Source organism: Bos indicus x Bos taurus, chromosome 21 (assembly GCF_003369695.1).
Source record: "Bos indicus x Bos taurus breed Angus x Brahman F1 hybrid chromosome 21, Bos_hybrid_MaternalHap_v2.0, whole genome shotgun sequence".
NCBI classification, from domain to species: domain Eukaryota; kingdom Metazoa; phylum Chordata; class Mammalia; order Artiodactyla; family Bovidae; genus Bos; species Bos indicus x Bos taurus.
In genome coordinates this window covers 23,102,188-23,114,889 of record NC_040096.1, presented here as the reverse complement: position 1 = coordinate 23,114,889, position 12,702 = coordinate 23,102,188, and the positions used below count along the sequence as shown (strand labels likewise).

Sequence of the window (12,702 nt, the reverse complement as noted above, 5' to 3'; positions counted from 1 at the left end):
TGTTGAAAGCAAAGAATTGGAAACCACTCAACTTACAAAAAATTTCCTTATCCATTCAATAAACGTCACTCACTCTTTCTACACTGATACCAATACTTCAAATTGTCCTTTCATTTAGCCCACTGGGGTTTTTTTAATTCCAAAGCAATGAAATCTCACAGTGGAATGTAATATTCAGGATGAGTGAGAGTTATAGCTCTACGTTTCTAATAAAAAGATGAAGGGCTATTATGAAAAGATCACCTGCAGGAAGCCTCGACTGCTGGCTCATTGCCAGGCTGAGCAGCTCTGGGAAAGATTAAATATTACGTTGCACATCTGGTACTCTTAAAACTATCCATGTCCATGTCCCCCTTGGAGAGCCTTAGTGTACAAATGCTGTAGTCTGCAGATCAACAGTTTAACTGCACCCTTTGGTTCTCAGTAGCTTGATTGCATCCAACTCTTAGAAACCCCATGGACTGTAGCCCACCAAGCTGCTCTGTCCATGGGATTCTCCAGGCAAGAATACTGGAGTGGGTTGCAATTTCCTTCTCCATGGATCTTCCTGACCCAGGGATCAAGCCCACATCTCCTGTGTCTCCTGCTTTGGCAGGAAGATTCTGTACTACTGAGCCACCCGGGAAGCACAACTGCAACCCTTTAGAGAAGCCCAATGTGAAAGAAAAAAAAAAAATAGAGGAGGGAGAGAAGTTTAACAAGAGGGAAAAAGCTTATTTTAGGCTGGAACAGTATAGTAGTTGTCTATTGCTGCATGTTAATTTTTTGCCAAAATTGAATAGCTTCAAACAGTAAACAAATGTTCATTGTCTTCCATGGTTCCTGAGGGCCAGGAATCTGGAAGCAGCTCAACTACAAGATTCTAGCTGAGGGTCTCTCGTGAGGCCTGGTGACCACTCTCAGTCATTCCTCCCACAGCAGTTCCCAACCTTTTTGGCACCAGGGGTGGTTTCATGGAAGACAATTTTTCCCATAAACTGGGATCGGGGGATGGTTTCAGAATGATTCAAGGGCATAGTATTTATTGTGCACTTTATTTCTTTTGTTATTACATCAGCTCCACCTCAGATCATAAGGCATTAGATCCTGGAGTGCAATGCACTTTATGCCTGTACAGTGCTTCCTACTCTTCTTTGCTCATCTGCCTGCCAACCTGGCTCACTTCTGCCTTTGTACTATGATTTAAAAAAAAAAAAATCGACAGTAACAAGTGTTGACAGGGATGTGGAGAAATCAGAGCCTTCATACAATGCTGGTAGAGATGTAAAATAATACAGCCACTTTGGAAAACCGTCTGGTATTCCTCCAATAGTTAAACAGGGAGTTACTATTTTATCCAGAAATCCCACTCCTTGGCATCTACCTACCCAAGGGAGATGAAACATATATGCACACAAAAACTTGTACATATTTTAATAGCATTATTTAGTATGGCCAAAAGGTGGAATCAACCCAAATGAAATGGGAAGTGGTGCGAATCAACAGATGACTAGATAAACAAAATATGATATATCCATACAATAGGATATTATTCAGCTCTAGTAAGAAATGAACTGTTGACATATGCTGCAACCTGGATGAACCTTGAAAACTATGCTAAGAAAGAGGCTCATCACCAAAGACCACATACCATACAATTCCATCTATATGAAATGTCCAAACAGGAGCATCTGTAGAGATAGAAAATAAATTTGTGGTTGCTTAGGGCTAGTGGAAATGAGGGGATGTGAGTCATGATAGCTAATGAGTGCAGAGTTTCTTAATATTTATTTTATTTATTTTGCTGTGCCAAGTCTTAGTTGTAGTACATGAGATCACTGATCTTCATTGTAGCGTGTAAACCATGCAGCACGTGGGATCTAGTTTCCTGACCAGGGATCAAACCTGAGCCTGCTGCTTTGGGAGCTCAGAGTCTTAACCACTGGGCCACCGGGGATGTCCCCAGAGTCTCTTTTTGAGGTAATGAAAATGGTCTAAAATTATCTGTGGAGATCATTGCTCATTTTTGTGACTATGCTAAAAATTACTGAACTACAGCCTTTAGGCAGGTGGGTTGTTGTTTAGTCACTAAGTCATGTCCAACTCTTGTGACCCCATGGACTGTGGCCTGCCAGGCTCCTCTGTTCATGTAAACTACGTATCAATTAAAGCAAGGGGCTTCCCTGGTGACTCAGATGGTGAAGAATCTGCCTGCAATGCAGGAGACTCAGGTTCATTCCCCTGGAGGAAGATCCCCTGGAGAAGGAAAGGGCGACCCACTCCAGTATTTTTTCCTTGAGAATCCCATTGACAGAGGAGCCTGGTGGGCTACAGTCTGTGGGGTCACAAAGAGTTGGACACGACTGAGCAACGAACACTAAAGTATTACCAAAAAGTAATATAATGGCAGTTGTGTGCCAAGAAGCAAGCAGGGACTTTATAGTCCAACACACTGTGTTAACAAGGCCTTCCAAGAAGCAGGCACCAAATTAGAAGTTAGATACACACTGTTTTATTAGGGGACTATAATCTAGGGGACTAGATAAATATAAATAAAACATAGGGGACTATGTCTTATTAGGGGACTATAATTATAAATTATAATCTCACGCTGTTTTATTGTGTGAGATTATAAAGGGGAGAAAGATAGGAAAGGCTGGGGTCAGATATGGATAGAAGGAAGGAAGGTTGGAGAATCGTCCTAGCCCACCACACACTCTAGGAAAGGTCTGGCATGGCTGTCAAGGAGTCCTGCAGCCAAGGTTTGCCACCAGGGTAGTTTTGTGTCAATCAGAAATGGATCTGCCTTAGTGTCCCTGCTACGCTTTGTCATCGGATGGGAGACGCCAACAGGAAGAGTGTCCTCCATGCGAATGTGACAGTGACTTTCAGAGTGTAGCTGAAACCTCTGGTTATGGCCCCTATAAGTGGATGTCTGCAAGGCTCAGTCTCATGACCACTACACACACTCAGATTCAAATCCCAGTTCAACAACTTACTAGCCATGTGACCTTCCTTGCACAAGATACCCTCTGGGAGCCAATTGTCTCCCAGTCTGTAAAATGGGGATAATAGTAGTGGCTACCACACAGAAAACTGTATGTAAAATTTCTTAGCACAGGGACTTCCCTGGTGGTCCAGTGGTTCACACTTTGCACTTCCACTGCAGGGAGCACAGGTTCGATCCCTAGTCTTTGAGCTAAGATCTCACATGCCCTGTGGCTAAAAAAAATTAATTAATTGCCTAGCACAGGAGAAAATACACAGTAAGTGCTCAACATGCAGTAGCTACTACTAATATTGTATTTGCTGCTGTTATTATTATTTATTTCTAGATTTTATGCACCTCCATTAAAATAGTAGACCTCATAGTCTATATATACTGAGTACTCTGTTTATTTTACTTAGTATCATATTATAAGTCTTTCCTCAAGGTACCATTTGCTCTCCCTAACATTTTAAAGGCTACATTATATTTTACAGGGTGTACATATTCTAGTTTTGTTATGATTCTCCTAATCATTAGAGCTTTACAGTTTTTATTTTTCAGCTATTATAAAAAAATTTTGTGGTGGACATTTTTGTATAGAAATAATGTTTTCTGCTATATTTGAGATTTTTTTCTTTAGGGTCCTAGAAAAGGTCTATTAGGTTAGAAAGTATGAACTCTTTTTTATTTTTGGCTGCGCAGCTTGTGGGCTCTTAGTTCCTCCACCAAGGATCAGACCTGCGCCACCTGCACTAGAAGCAGAGTCTTAACCGCTGGGCCACCAGGGAAGTCCCTGAGCGGCGGGAACATCTCTAAGGCTCTTGATCCATGTTGCCACATTCACTCTCCAGAAAGGTGGGACTGTGTACATTCTAACCAACAACATATAAGAGTGTTCATTTCATGGATCCTTCCCCAGTCTTGGGGCTTGAAAGGCAAAACAGCATCTACATGTTTATTCTCTGTTATTCATACATGAGTCTATGCGCTCAGTCATGTCTGACGCTTTGCAGCCCGCCAGGCTCCTCTGTCCATTGGATTTTCCAGACAAGAATACTGGAGTGGGTTGCCATTTCCTCCTCCAGGGGATATTTCCAACCCAGGAATCAAACTCAAGTCTCCCACATCTGCTGTGTCTCCCGCATTGCAGGTGGGTTGTTCACCCACTGAGTCATTGGGGAAGCCCCTGTTACTCATAAGGATGAACTATTTTCCAAATGGTTTTCTATAGGTAACATTATATGCAAAGGAAATTATTTTGTGAATATTCCTTACTACTGAGATTTTTCTTTTCAATTAATCTACATAATTTATTTAATAATAATTGCCTGAAACACTTCCTGTTATTTTGCCTTTGGGGATTTTTAGGTTTTTAAATGTATAGAGATCATTTGTTAATCAAATCAATTTATAGTTTGTTTGTTTCGTAATTTCTCCTGTCTCTTTCAAGCTTTGGAAGTCCATGGTCCTGTAGAAAGCAAACCTTTCCTTACAGATTGTTTAAAGTGAAACTGCAACTGAGGTGCTCAGATTGTTTTTTTAAATTAATTAACTAATTATTTATTTTTGGCTGTGCTGTTTCTTCGTTGCTGTACAGGCTTTCTCTAATTGCAGCAAGTAGGGGCTACTCTCTAGTTGTGATGCACGGGTTCTCACTGGGGTGGCTTCTCGGATCATGGGCTCTGGTGCGCACGGGCTTCAGTAGTTGTGGTGTACGGGCTCGATTGCTGCTCAGCATGTGGGACCTTCCAGGATCAGATATTGAACCCGTGTCTCCTGCATTGGCATTCTACCACTGAGCCACCCAAGGAAGCCCCCAATTTATATTTTTGTTCATAATTTCTCCTGTCTCTTTTAAGCTTTGTTGTCATTGTATAGTTATCAGTCGTGTCTGACTCTGCAACCCCATGGACTGTAGTGTGCCAGGCTTCCCTGTCCTTCATTATTCCCCAGGGTTTGCTCAAACTCATGTCCATTGAGTCAGTGATGCCATCCAACCATCTCATTCTCTGTCGCCCCCTTCTCCTCCTACCCTCAATCTTTTCCAGCATCAGGGTCTTTTCCAATGAGTCGGCTCTTGGCATCAGGTGGCCAAAGTATTGGAGCTTCAGGAAGTCCGTCCTCCTGCAGAAAGCAAACCTTTCCTTACAGATTGTTGAAAGAGAAACTACAACTGAGCTGCTCAGATGAAATTATTTTTTTTAATGCGAATGAGTTGAGCCCAATAAAATAACCATCTACTGCAACGACCTTCTCAGAAATGGGGTTTTGTGTTCTAGGACCCAGGAGATCCACTAAGGACTGTCCAGGAAGAGTCCTCCTTGTGCAGAGGTGCTGCCTGGAGCTACAATGGAGGAGGGAGCTGGGGAGGCACCGGGGCTGGGCAGGTCTGCTGCTTCTAAGGATTTCCGCTTCTATCACATGGATCTGTATGACTCTCAAGACAGACTGCAGATCTTCCCAGAAGAGAGTACTCGGATGAGAAGAGAAGGTGTCCAAGCTGAAATGACCCATGAGCCCATGAGAGGGGGCGTGAAAGTGAAGGCTCTGAGAGACCTTGGAGAGGAAGTGGATGAACTTGTCCATCTCTATGGACTTGAAGATGATCACGAATTAGGGGATGAGTTTATTGAGGAAAACACACCCAGAATAGAGGTTTCAGAATATCCTTCTTATATGATGATGGGGAGTGAGCAGAGAGACTGGAGACCTACTGGTGAGGCGGCTCAGGGTGAGGACCTGGGCTTCATGGGGTGGGGCTCAGCAGGCCAGTGCCAGGACTTGCGGGAAGCCTACAGGTACAGCCACGGCCGTGCCAGCGAGGAATACGAGTGCTACGTCATCCCAGAGGAGGAGGACGAGGAAGAAGCGGCTGACGTCTTCTGTGTCACTTGCAAAACTCCAATAAGAGCGTCGGAGAAGGATCAGGATGAACACAAGCAGCATGAGGTGACTCCGCTCAGTAAAGCCCTGGAGAGCGCCAAGGTAAGTAGGTCTGCTTAGGTCTTCTTTCTGTTGAGATTGTATTTGTATCTCAAGTATGTAGGTGGGAAATGAATCTAAAATGCCTTCTATGAAAGAGAGAGAGAAAACATAGTGTTAATGTCTTCTTGGGATCCTCTATTTGACAGGATGAAATTCACAAAAATATGTACAAGTTGGAAAAGCAAATTATTGAGATGGAAAACTTTGCAAGTCACTTAGAAGAAGTTTTCATCACGGTGGAGGTAAGAGCATGCTCAATGACTCAGATACATGCAGCCATGAGTGATTGAGTCAGCAGCTGTGTCTGGTATGAATTAGGGAACCTGTTTCTTGGAATGTATGGTGTTGATGCCGCTCCTGTTCCCTCACCCCTCTGTCTGCCTTCCCGTAGCTGCTGCTGCTGCTGCTGCTGCTAAGTCGCTTCAGTCGTGTCCGACTCTGTGCGACCCCATAGACGGCAGCCCACCAGGCTCCCCCGTCCCTGGGATTCTCCAGGCAAGAACACTGGAGTGGGTTGCCATTTCCTTCTCCAAGGCATGAAAGTGAAAAGCGAAAGTGAAGTCGCTCACTTGTGTCCAACTCTTAGCGACCCCATGGACTGCAGCCCACTGGGCTCCTCCATCCATGGGATTTTCCAGGCAAGAGTACTGGAGTGGGGTGCCATTGCCTTCTCCGGCCTTCCCAAGCACAGGGGCATAATCCCGTGGAACCAATTACCTGGCAGCATTCCCTACCGAACTGTTAGCTCTCACGGGCTGGGTCTTCAGTATCTTTACGTCTCCACTCACACTATAAGTTAGGACTCTTTCATGGGCCAGCCAAGCAGACATTGCAAGTCACCCATCCTGTCACTGATGTGTTCTTTTCCTTAGATGTTACCTATTTCTCACACCGCCAGTAAGTTTCTGTGCCTGTCACCAAACATGTCACAGTTCCCTGGGTGTGCCTAGTAGGTGTATCATCTACTGCTGGACACCAGCACACAACCTAGCCATCCGAATGAGGTAGCCCAGGAATGGGACCGGAGGACTTCCTATGTCCCCTCCCTTAGTGTGGGTGCTCTACCTCTGTTAATGCAGCCTCAGAGTGCATCAGTGGGAGCATCTTGTGTGAATGAACTAAGCCCTGGGTTCCTTTCCTATGAAGCTAGACTTTCCTCCCCATCCCCAGTCCTAAAAGGGAGGGGAGCTGTTGCACTAGTCTCCTATGGGAGACACAGGGAAAGGACCAGCCCTTCCACATCTAAGCATTGGGTGGTGGGCAATAGGAGGGTAAGTGTACAGCAGCCAGGAAGAAGCGCCCTACACTCCATGCTGCCCGCTGCTCTCAGTTCACGGTGTCTCCACCCTCTGTAAGGACTCTGACCTCTTCCTTTACACTCAGCACTGGTGGGGGTCATCTACCACTTCTCCCTCTCTTCAAGCATTCTGAGCAAGTCTTACATATACAGTTAATACTCAGTAAGTACTCCCTGAACCCACAGAGCTCTCCTGAGTTTCCAGTCTAAGGGGGACCAGGAGTTGATAAAGTTTAATTAATATTCCCCATCCATTGCATTCCAGGATTAAATCCTGGCACAGCCCTCTCTCTGTCTTCCTGCTTTTTCTGATCTGTTAGGCGGCACCATCTGGGTTATTCCCCCCCCCCTGCATCTGTTTCTTGGTTGTTATGAGGATCTGTGTGATCCTGATGTTTGTATAATTCAACCATCAAGGAGTGGAGGTGAATGTCATGAGATGTTGAGAGCTCAAGAGGGAAAGCAAGTTAGGTAGGACTCTTCCAGGGCAGACGTCTTCACGTTAAGGTCCAGAGTTCCAGTGGCAGGCTGACTCATTAAGGTAATGATAATCATGAAAATCTTCCGGGTCGGTTGTCATGGTGATGGGTGGTGGCTACACCAGAGGTGGGTGGGGTATGGGGAAGAGGATTGTGAAATGCCACCAGCAAAGAAAGCAATACTGCTTGTTAAGATTATCCCTGGGGTTCTAGCTGGAGACGCCTGGTCCTACTTCCACCTTTGTCCACCTCAGCACCCTGGCAAGAGACAATAAGATTAACAGGGAGGGACCAAAACATCTCTGAGTAGATGCATTTTCATGCCCCAAATGACTCTGCAGTCAACATACATGCACTGAAATGACAGCTGAGATCAACTATATCTTGCAGGAGAATTTTGGAAGACAAGAACAAAACTTTGAGTCTCATTACAATGAGATCTTGGAAACACTTGCCCAAAAATACGAAGAAAAAATACAAGCTCTAGGGGAGAAAAAGAAAGAGAAACTGGAAGCTTTGTATGGACAACTGGTCAACTGTGGAGAAAATCTTGACACCTGCAAAGAACTAATGGAAACAATAGAGGAGATGTGTCATGAAGAGAAGGTTGATTTCATAAAGGTCAGTAATGAAGTGAAACGAAATAATGAACTGGAATCACAGTCATGGCCAGAGTAGGTTAGATTGTCCCCTCTCTGCCTGAGGTTGGAACTGACTTTCATGGTCAGCATCCATCTATTCCACTGGATGTGTAACCATGACAACACATCCCCCATCTCACTGCACAGCTTCACCGTGGGTAGCCGAGCAGTCTCATATACAGCTGACCCTCCCCTCCACCACTGCTCAGCTAACACCAGAGTCTGTTCCGCTGTCCTGGTTATCCAGAGATAGGTGCTCTCACCGTGGAGTGGGGCAAAAACAGGACTCTGAGACTTTTCTGGCCATCTCAGATGATCTCTCAGAGGTCGGGGGAGAAAGATGTCCAGGCTAGAAAGGTACCTCCTGTTTCTCAGTAACAAGTGCTGCCATTAGACATCTTAGTTCATAAGCTCAGACATGCAAAAAAAAGTCCTTAAAATCCTCCTCAATCTGACTCCAAGTTCCCATGCAGCCAGACTGGGAATTTCAATCTCAGCCAGAGCTGGGGTCGCCTTTCTTTAGGGTCCCACAGGAATATGGGGCAGACGTGGGATCCAGGATGTGAGGGAGGGGCCCCTAGCCTCCAGAGCTTCCTAGTTGCCAAATATGCCCTTTCCAGTGGCCACGCCCATAGTGATCCTCCAAGACCCACAGCCCCTCCCTCCTGCCATGCCTGGGGTGAGGGCGGGGTGCATGATGGAAGCTGGACAGCAGGTTGGCAGCCACTGTCAGAGCCCTCAACACTCAGACCTTTGAACCAATTTGTCCACAATATCACTGTAGCTCACAGACATAATCTAGAATGTGGAGAAAGTGAGATATATGAGTATGTCTTCTCTGTTATTTATAGTAGTGAGAAATTAGAAACAGCCAAAATGTACAACAATAGAGTAAATGATGGAGTTCCCATTCAATGAACCGTGACGCAGTCTTTCAAATTGATGATCCCCAAGACCATTTGTCACCTGGAAAGTGCTCACGTCATGTTAATGGGAAGAAACTGCATAGGTGTTGTAAGAGTCGTCTTTGTTTAGGGTGTGGACGTGGCTGATTTTTCTCTTCTACTAACTTCCAAGTTTTAAGATACATTTATATTATTCTACAGTTTGAAAAAGAAATTTATTTCCAAAATCAGTTTGATTTTTTTTTTCTCTTTCTCCTCCTTTTTAGGATGCTGTGGCTATGGCTGACAGGTAGTACATTTATTCTGACACGTATTTTCTTTTTCTGTTCCTTTTACCTCTAGATACCTGACTAGGTATCAGTTGCCCTTGGTTATATGCTCCCAGGTTCAGCTTTTGTGTCTGCCCCTAAGAGTAAATAGCACCGGCTTTGGAATGATACTGTGGGACCACAAGGACCCTCTGGTACCAAAGCTTAGAATCGCAGAGCTGGAAGGGAGCATATGGTGAGACTCAGCCTTCAAGCCGGGATGGGGTTTCCCCGAGCCCCTCCTTTCACCAGGCGGAACAGAGATCCAGAGAGTGGGACTTCCCTGGTGGTCCAGTGATTAAGACTCAACACTTCCACCACAGGGGACGTGGGTTGAGCCCTGTTTGGGGAGCTATGATCCCACATGCCACGTGGTCAAAAAGCAAAAAAGTCAGAGTGTCCCCAATGTCCCCCAGCTAAGCCAGAACCCAGACTGTGTGCAGCAGAAAGCATGCACATTCTGGAGTCAGACAGGAATTTAAATCCTGATACCCCCATGACCTTGGGCAAGTCCAGCCAGTCTAGGACTCACCTTCCTTACTGACAAACAGGGATAGCTTTGTGAGAATAAAATCAGACAATATCTGTAAAGCAACACAAACAGTGAAGTTTAATAACATCAGGGTTCAGAGCATAAGCTTTGGCAAAAGACAGACATGGTTTCAAATTCTGCCTCTGCTCCTTACAAACCGTGTGACAGCCCGGAGCAGGTGCAGGAGACCCAGAGCCCCAGTTCATGCTCATCAACTTGAGGGCACTTGACCGTGTTAAGAGGCTGCGTGTCTCTGGGTCCTGGGGTGGTGTGGAGGTGGGAGCTCCCAGGTCAGCATCTAAGGATCTTCCAGAAGGTGTGGATCTGGGGCTTTTTGGCCCACATCCCCCAGCCCCCCACTCTCTGACATGACCCTACCCCTTCTCTCCTCAAAGGCGTAAACCAGCCACACCTATCCCCTCCAGTGACTTCATAGGTCAGTCACTGAAGCATAGGCCAGAAGGCCGCCCACAGCATTTTAAAATAAGCAAATAAGAGTTCAGCTGGGGACTTCCCTGGCAGGTCCAATGGTTAAGATTCCACATTTCCAATGCAGGGGGTGCAGGTTCATTCATTCCTGGTTGGGGAACTAAGATCCCACATGCCACCTGGTGCGGCCAAAAACAAAATAATTATTTAAAAAAAGAGTTCAGTAAAGAGGCCCTAGCTGCTGCTCGCTAGTGACCCTGGGGAAGAGTATCCCTCCATTCTTGTTAGTGTGTCTTCTTATACTGATAGACTTGGAAAATTCCTGAAAACAAAAACAGATGAGGAGATCTCAGCGCAGCCCGACTTTGAAGACCAGACCTTGGATTTCTCTGATGTGGAGGAGCTGATGGGCTCCATAAACACCATCCCAGGTGCGTGTCTCACCTGGATGCATACTTGACACCAGTTTCTCTGAGCTTTGAGTTAAAAACTTTGAAGGCTAAAAAAAATCATAAAGATCTGGAAACAGGCATTTTCCCCTACCAGCTGCATGAGCTTCGTGTTTTTGTCTTTATGGCTTGTAAGGGTGAAAACAGAGGTTGACCTTCCTGGGATAAATATCCTCCATCCCTCTCCAGGGTGCCAGCATCTGGTCCCCATCAGCCTGTCTTACTCTAAACAAGTATCCCAAGTTTTATTTCCTTGAATGTTGTATTTATGTCCCTCTCAAGTGGTAGTTTTTAGCATAGGATTAAGAGATGGATTTTAGAATCCTATGGAGCTGGTGAGAATCCCAGCCCTGCTACTTCCTACCTGTGTGACCCTGGACAATTTACCTAACCTCTCTGAGCCTTGGTTTCCTTGGTAAAATGGACATAACAATGACTCATGAGGACATGATGAAAAATAAATGAGTAATGTATGTATAGCATGTCACACGGTGCCAGGTAGCTCTTAAAAATCATCTTATGAGGACTCATTTTTTAAGACTGATACTAGACTTTAAAACCATCTTTCCTTTTTCATCCAGCAACACCCAGCAACATTATGAAAAATGTTTTATATTATCATTTTAGATTTTCCTTCTTCAAAAGACGATTTTACAATCTTTTTAAAAATTAATTTTTGGCTGCGCTGGGTCTTCGTTGCTGCATGCAGGCTGTCTGTAGCCGCAGCAGGCAGGGGCTACTCTCTAGCTGCAGTGCGCAGGCTCCTTGTTGCAGTGGCTTCTTTTGTGGAGCCCGGGCTCATGGGCTTTAGAGCATGGGCTTAGTAGTTGCGGCACATGGGCCTAGGTGCCCTACAGCGTGTGGAATCTTCCCAAACCAGGGATCAAACCGTGTCCCCTAAACTAACAAGCAGATTCACAACCACTGAACCACCAGGGAAGTCCTAGGTTTTTCCTTTATACACGTGTTGTTTTTTTAAATAAAAATGAAATCGTCCTGTTTTATAACCTGCTTTTTTTTCCTAGCGAAACATTTGTGATGAATATTATTTTGCACTGATAAATTTTTCTATGACATCATTTTAATGGCTCTATACCTTAATCTGTGTACTTAATTCTCACTGATAAATCCTTCTGCAACATCATTTTAATGGCTGTATATCTTAATCCTCAACTGTTGGTGCCGAGATGCTTCTAGGTTTTTCATCCTTATAAACCATACTATAATAAACATCCTTAATCGGAGTCTTGGAGGCCATTCTTAGACTCCCCAGGTTGAGGGGAGATTTTGCTGAGCTGTGAAGTCCTTCAGATGATCTGAGGACGGTATTGCCTAAATAATCAGACCCAGTGATTTTGAAGGAAAGGCACTATTGCCTAAGTCAGTGTTTGAGACACGCAGTGGTGGTTTCTCCTCACCCTCCCGTGTCCGGGGCCCAGGCAGACCATCAGCCCCCAGCCTGTATCCAGGGCCATCCCTCTTCTTACTGCCTCCCCGGAGGGGACTCTTCTTTGCAGGGTATGACAGGGCATCTGCTGTGCATCCTGAGCTACATCACGTGGGGATACAGATTCTTTCTCTTCTTCTCACTTCTGTCATGTTAGGGGCCTTCCACCCCCTAACCAGCAAGGAAAAGCTGAGTACATTCCATGAAGTCCTACCTGGTCTGAACAATTTCAGAATTTGAAAATAAGGATGTTCTTTAAAGC

At 45.2% G+C, this 12,702-nt stretch overlaps 1 protein-coding gene across 4 annotated transcripts in view; it reads left to right on the top strand.

The window, feature by feature from the left end:
* The window catches only part of FSD2 (fibronectin type III and SPRY domain containing 2), a 46,335-nt gene that overhangs the window by 16,702 nt on the left and 16,931 nt on the right, over positions 1-12,702 (top strand). For 3 of the 4 annotated variants that reach the window (XM_027522109.1, XM_027522108.1, XM_027522110.1), the window contains 5 exons: positions 5,248-5,953; positions 6,100-6,195; positions 8,120-8,350; positions 9,542-9,564; positions 10,854-10,975. In XM_027522109.1, the coding sequence (XP_027377910.1) occupies positions 5,318-5,953; positions 6,100-6,195; positions 8,120-8,350; positions 9,542-9,564; positions 10,854-10,975 (1,108 nt within the window). In that variant the 5' untranslated portion in view covers positions 5,248-5,317. Of the gene's footprint in view, positions 1-3,691; positions 3,824-5,247; positions 5,954-6,099; positions 6,196-8,119; positions 8,351-9,541; positions 9,565-10,853; positions 10,976-12,702 lie in introns of those variants that run through there. The other variant, XM_027522111.1, reaches the window with a different exon arrangement.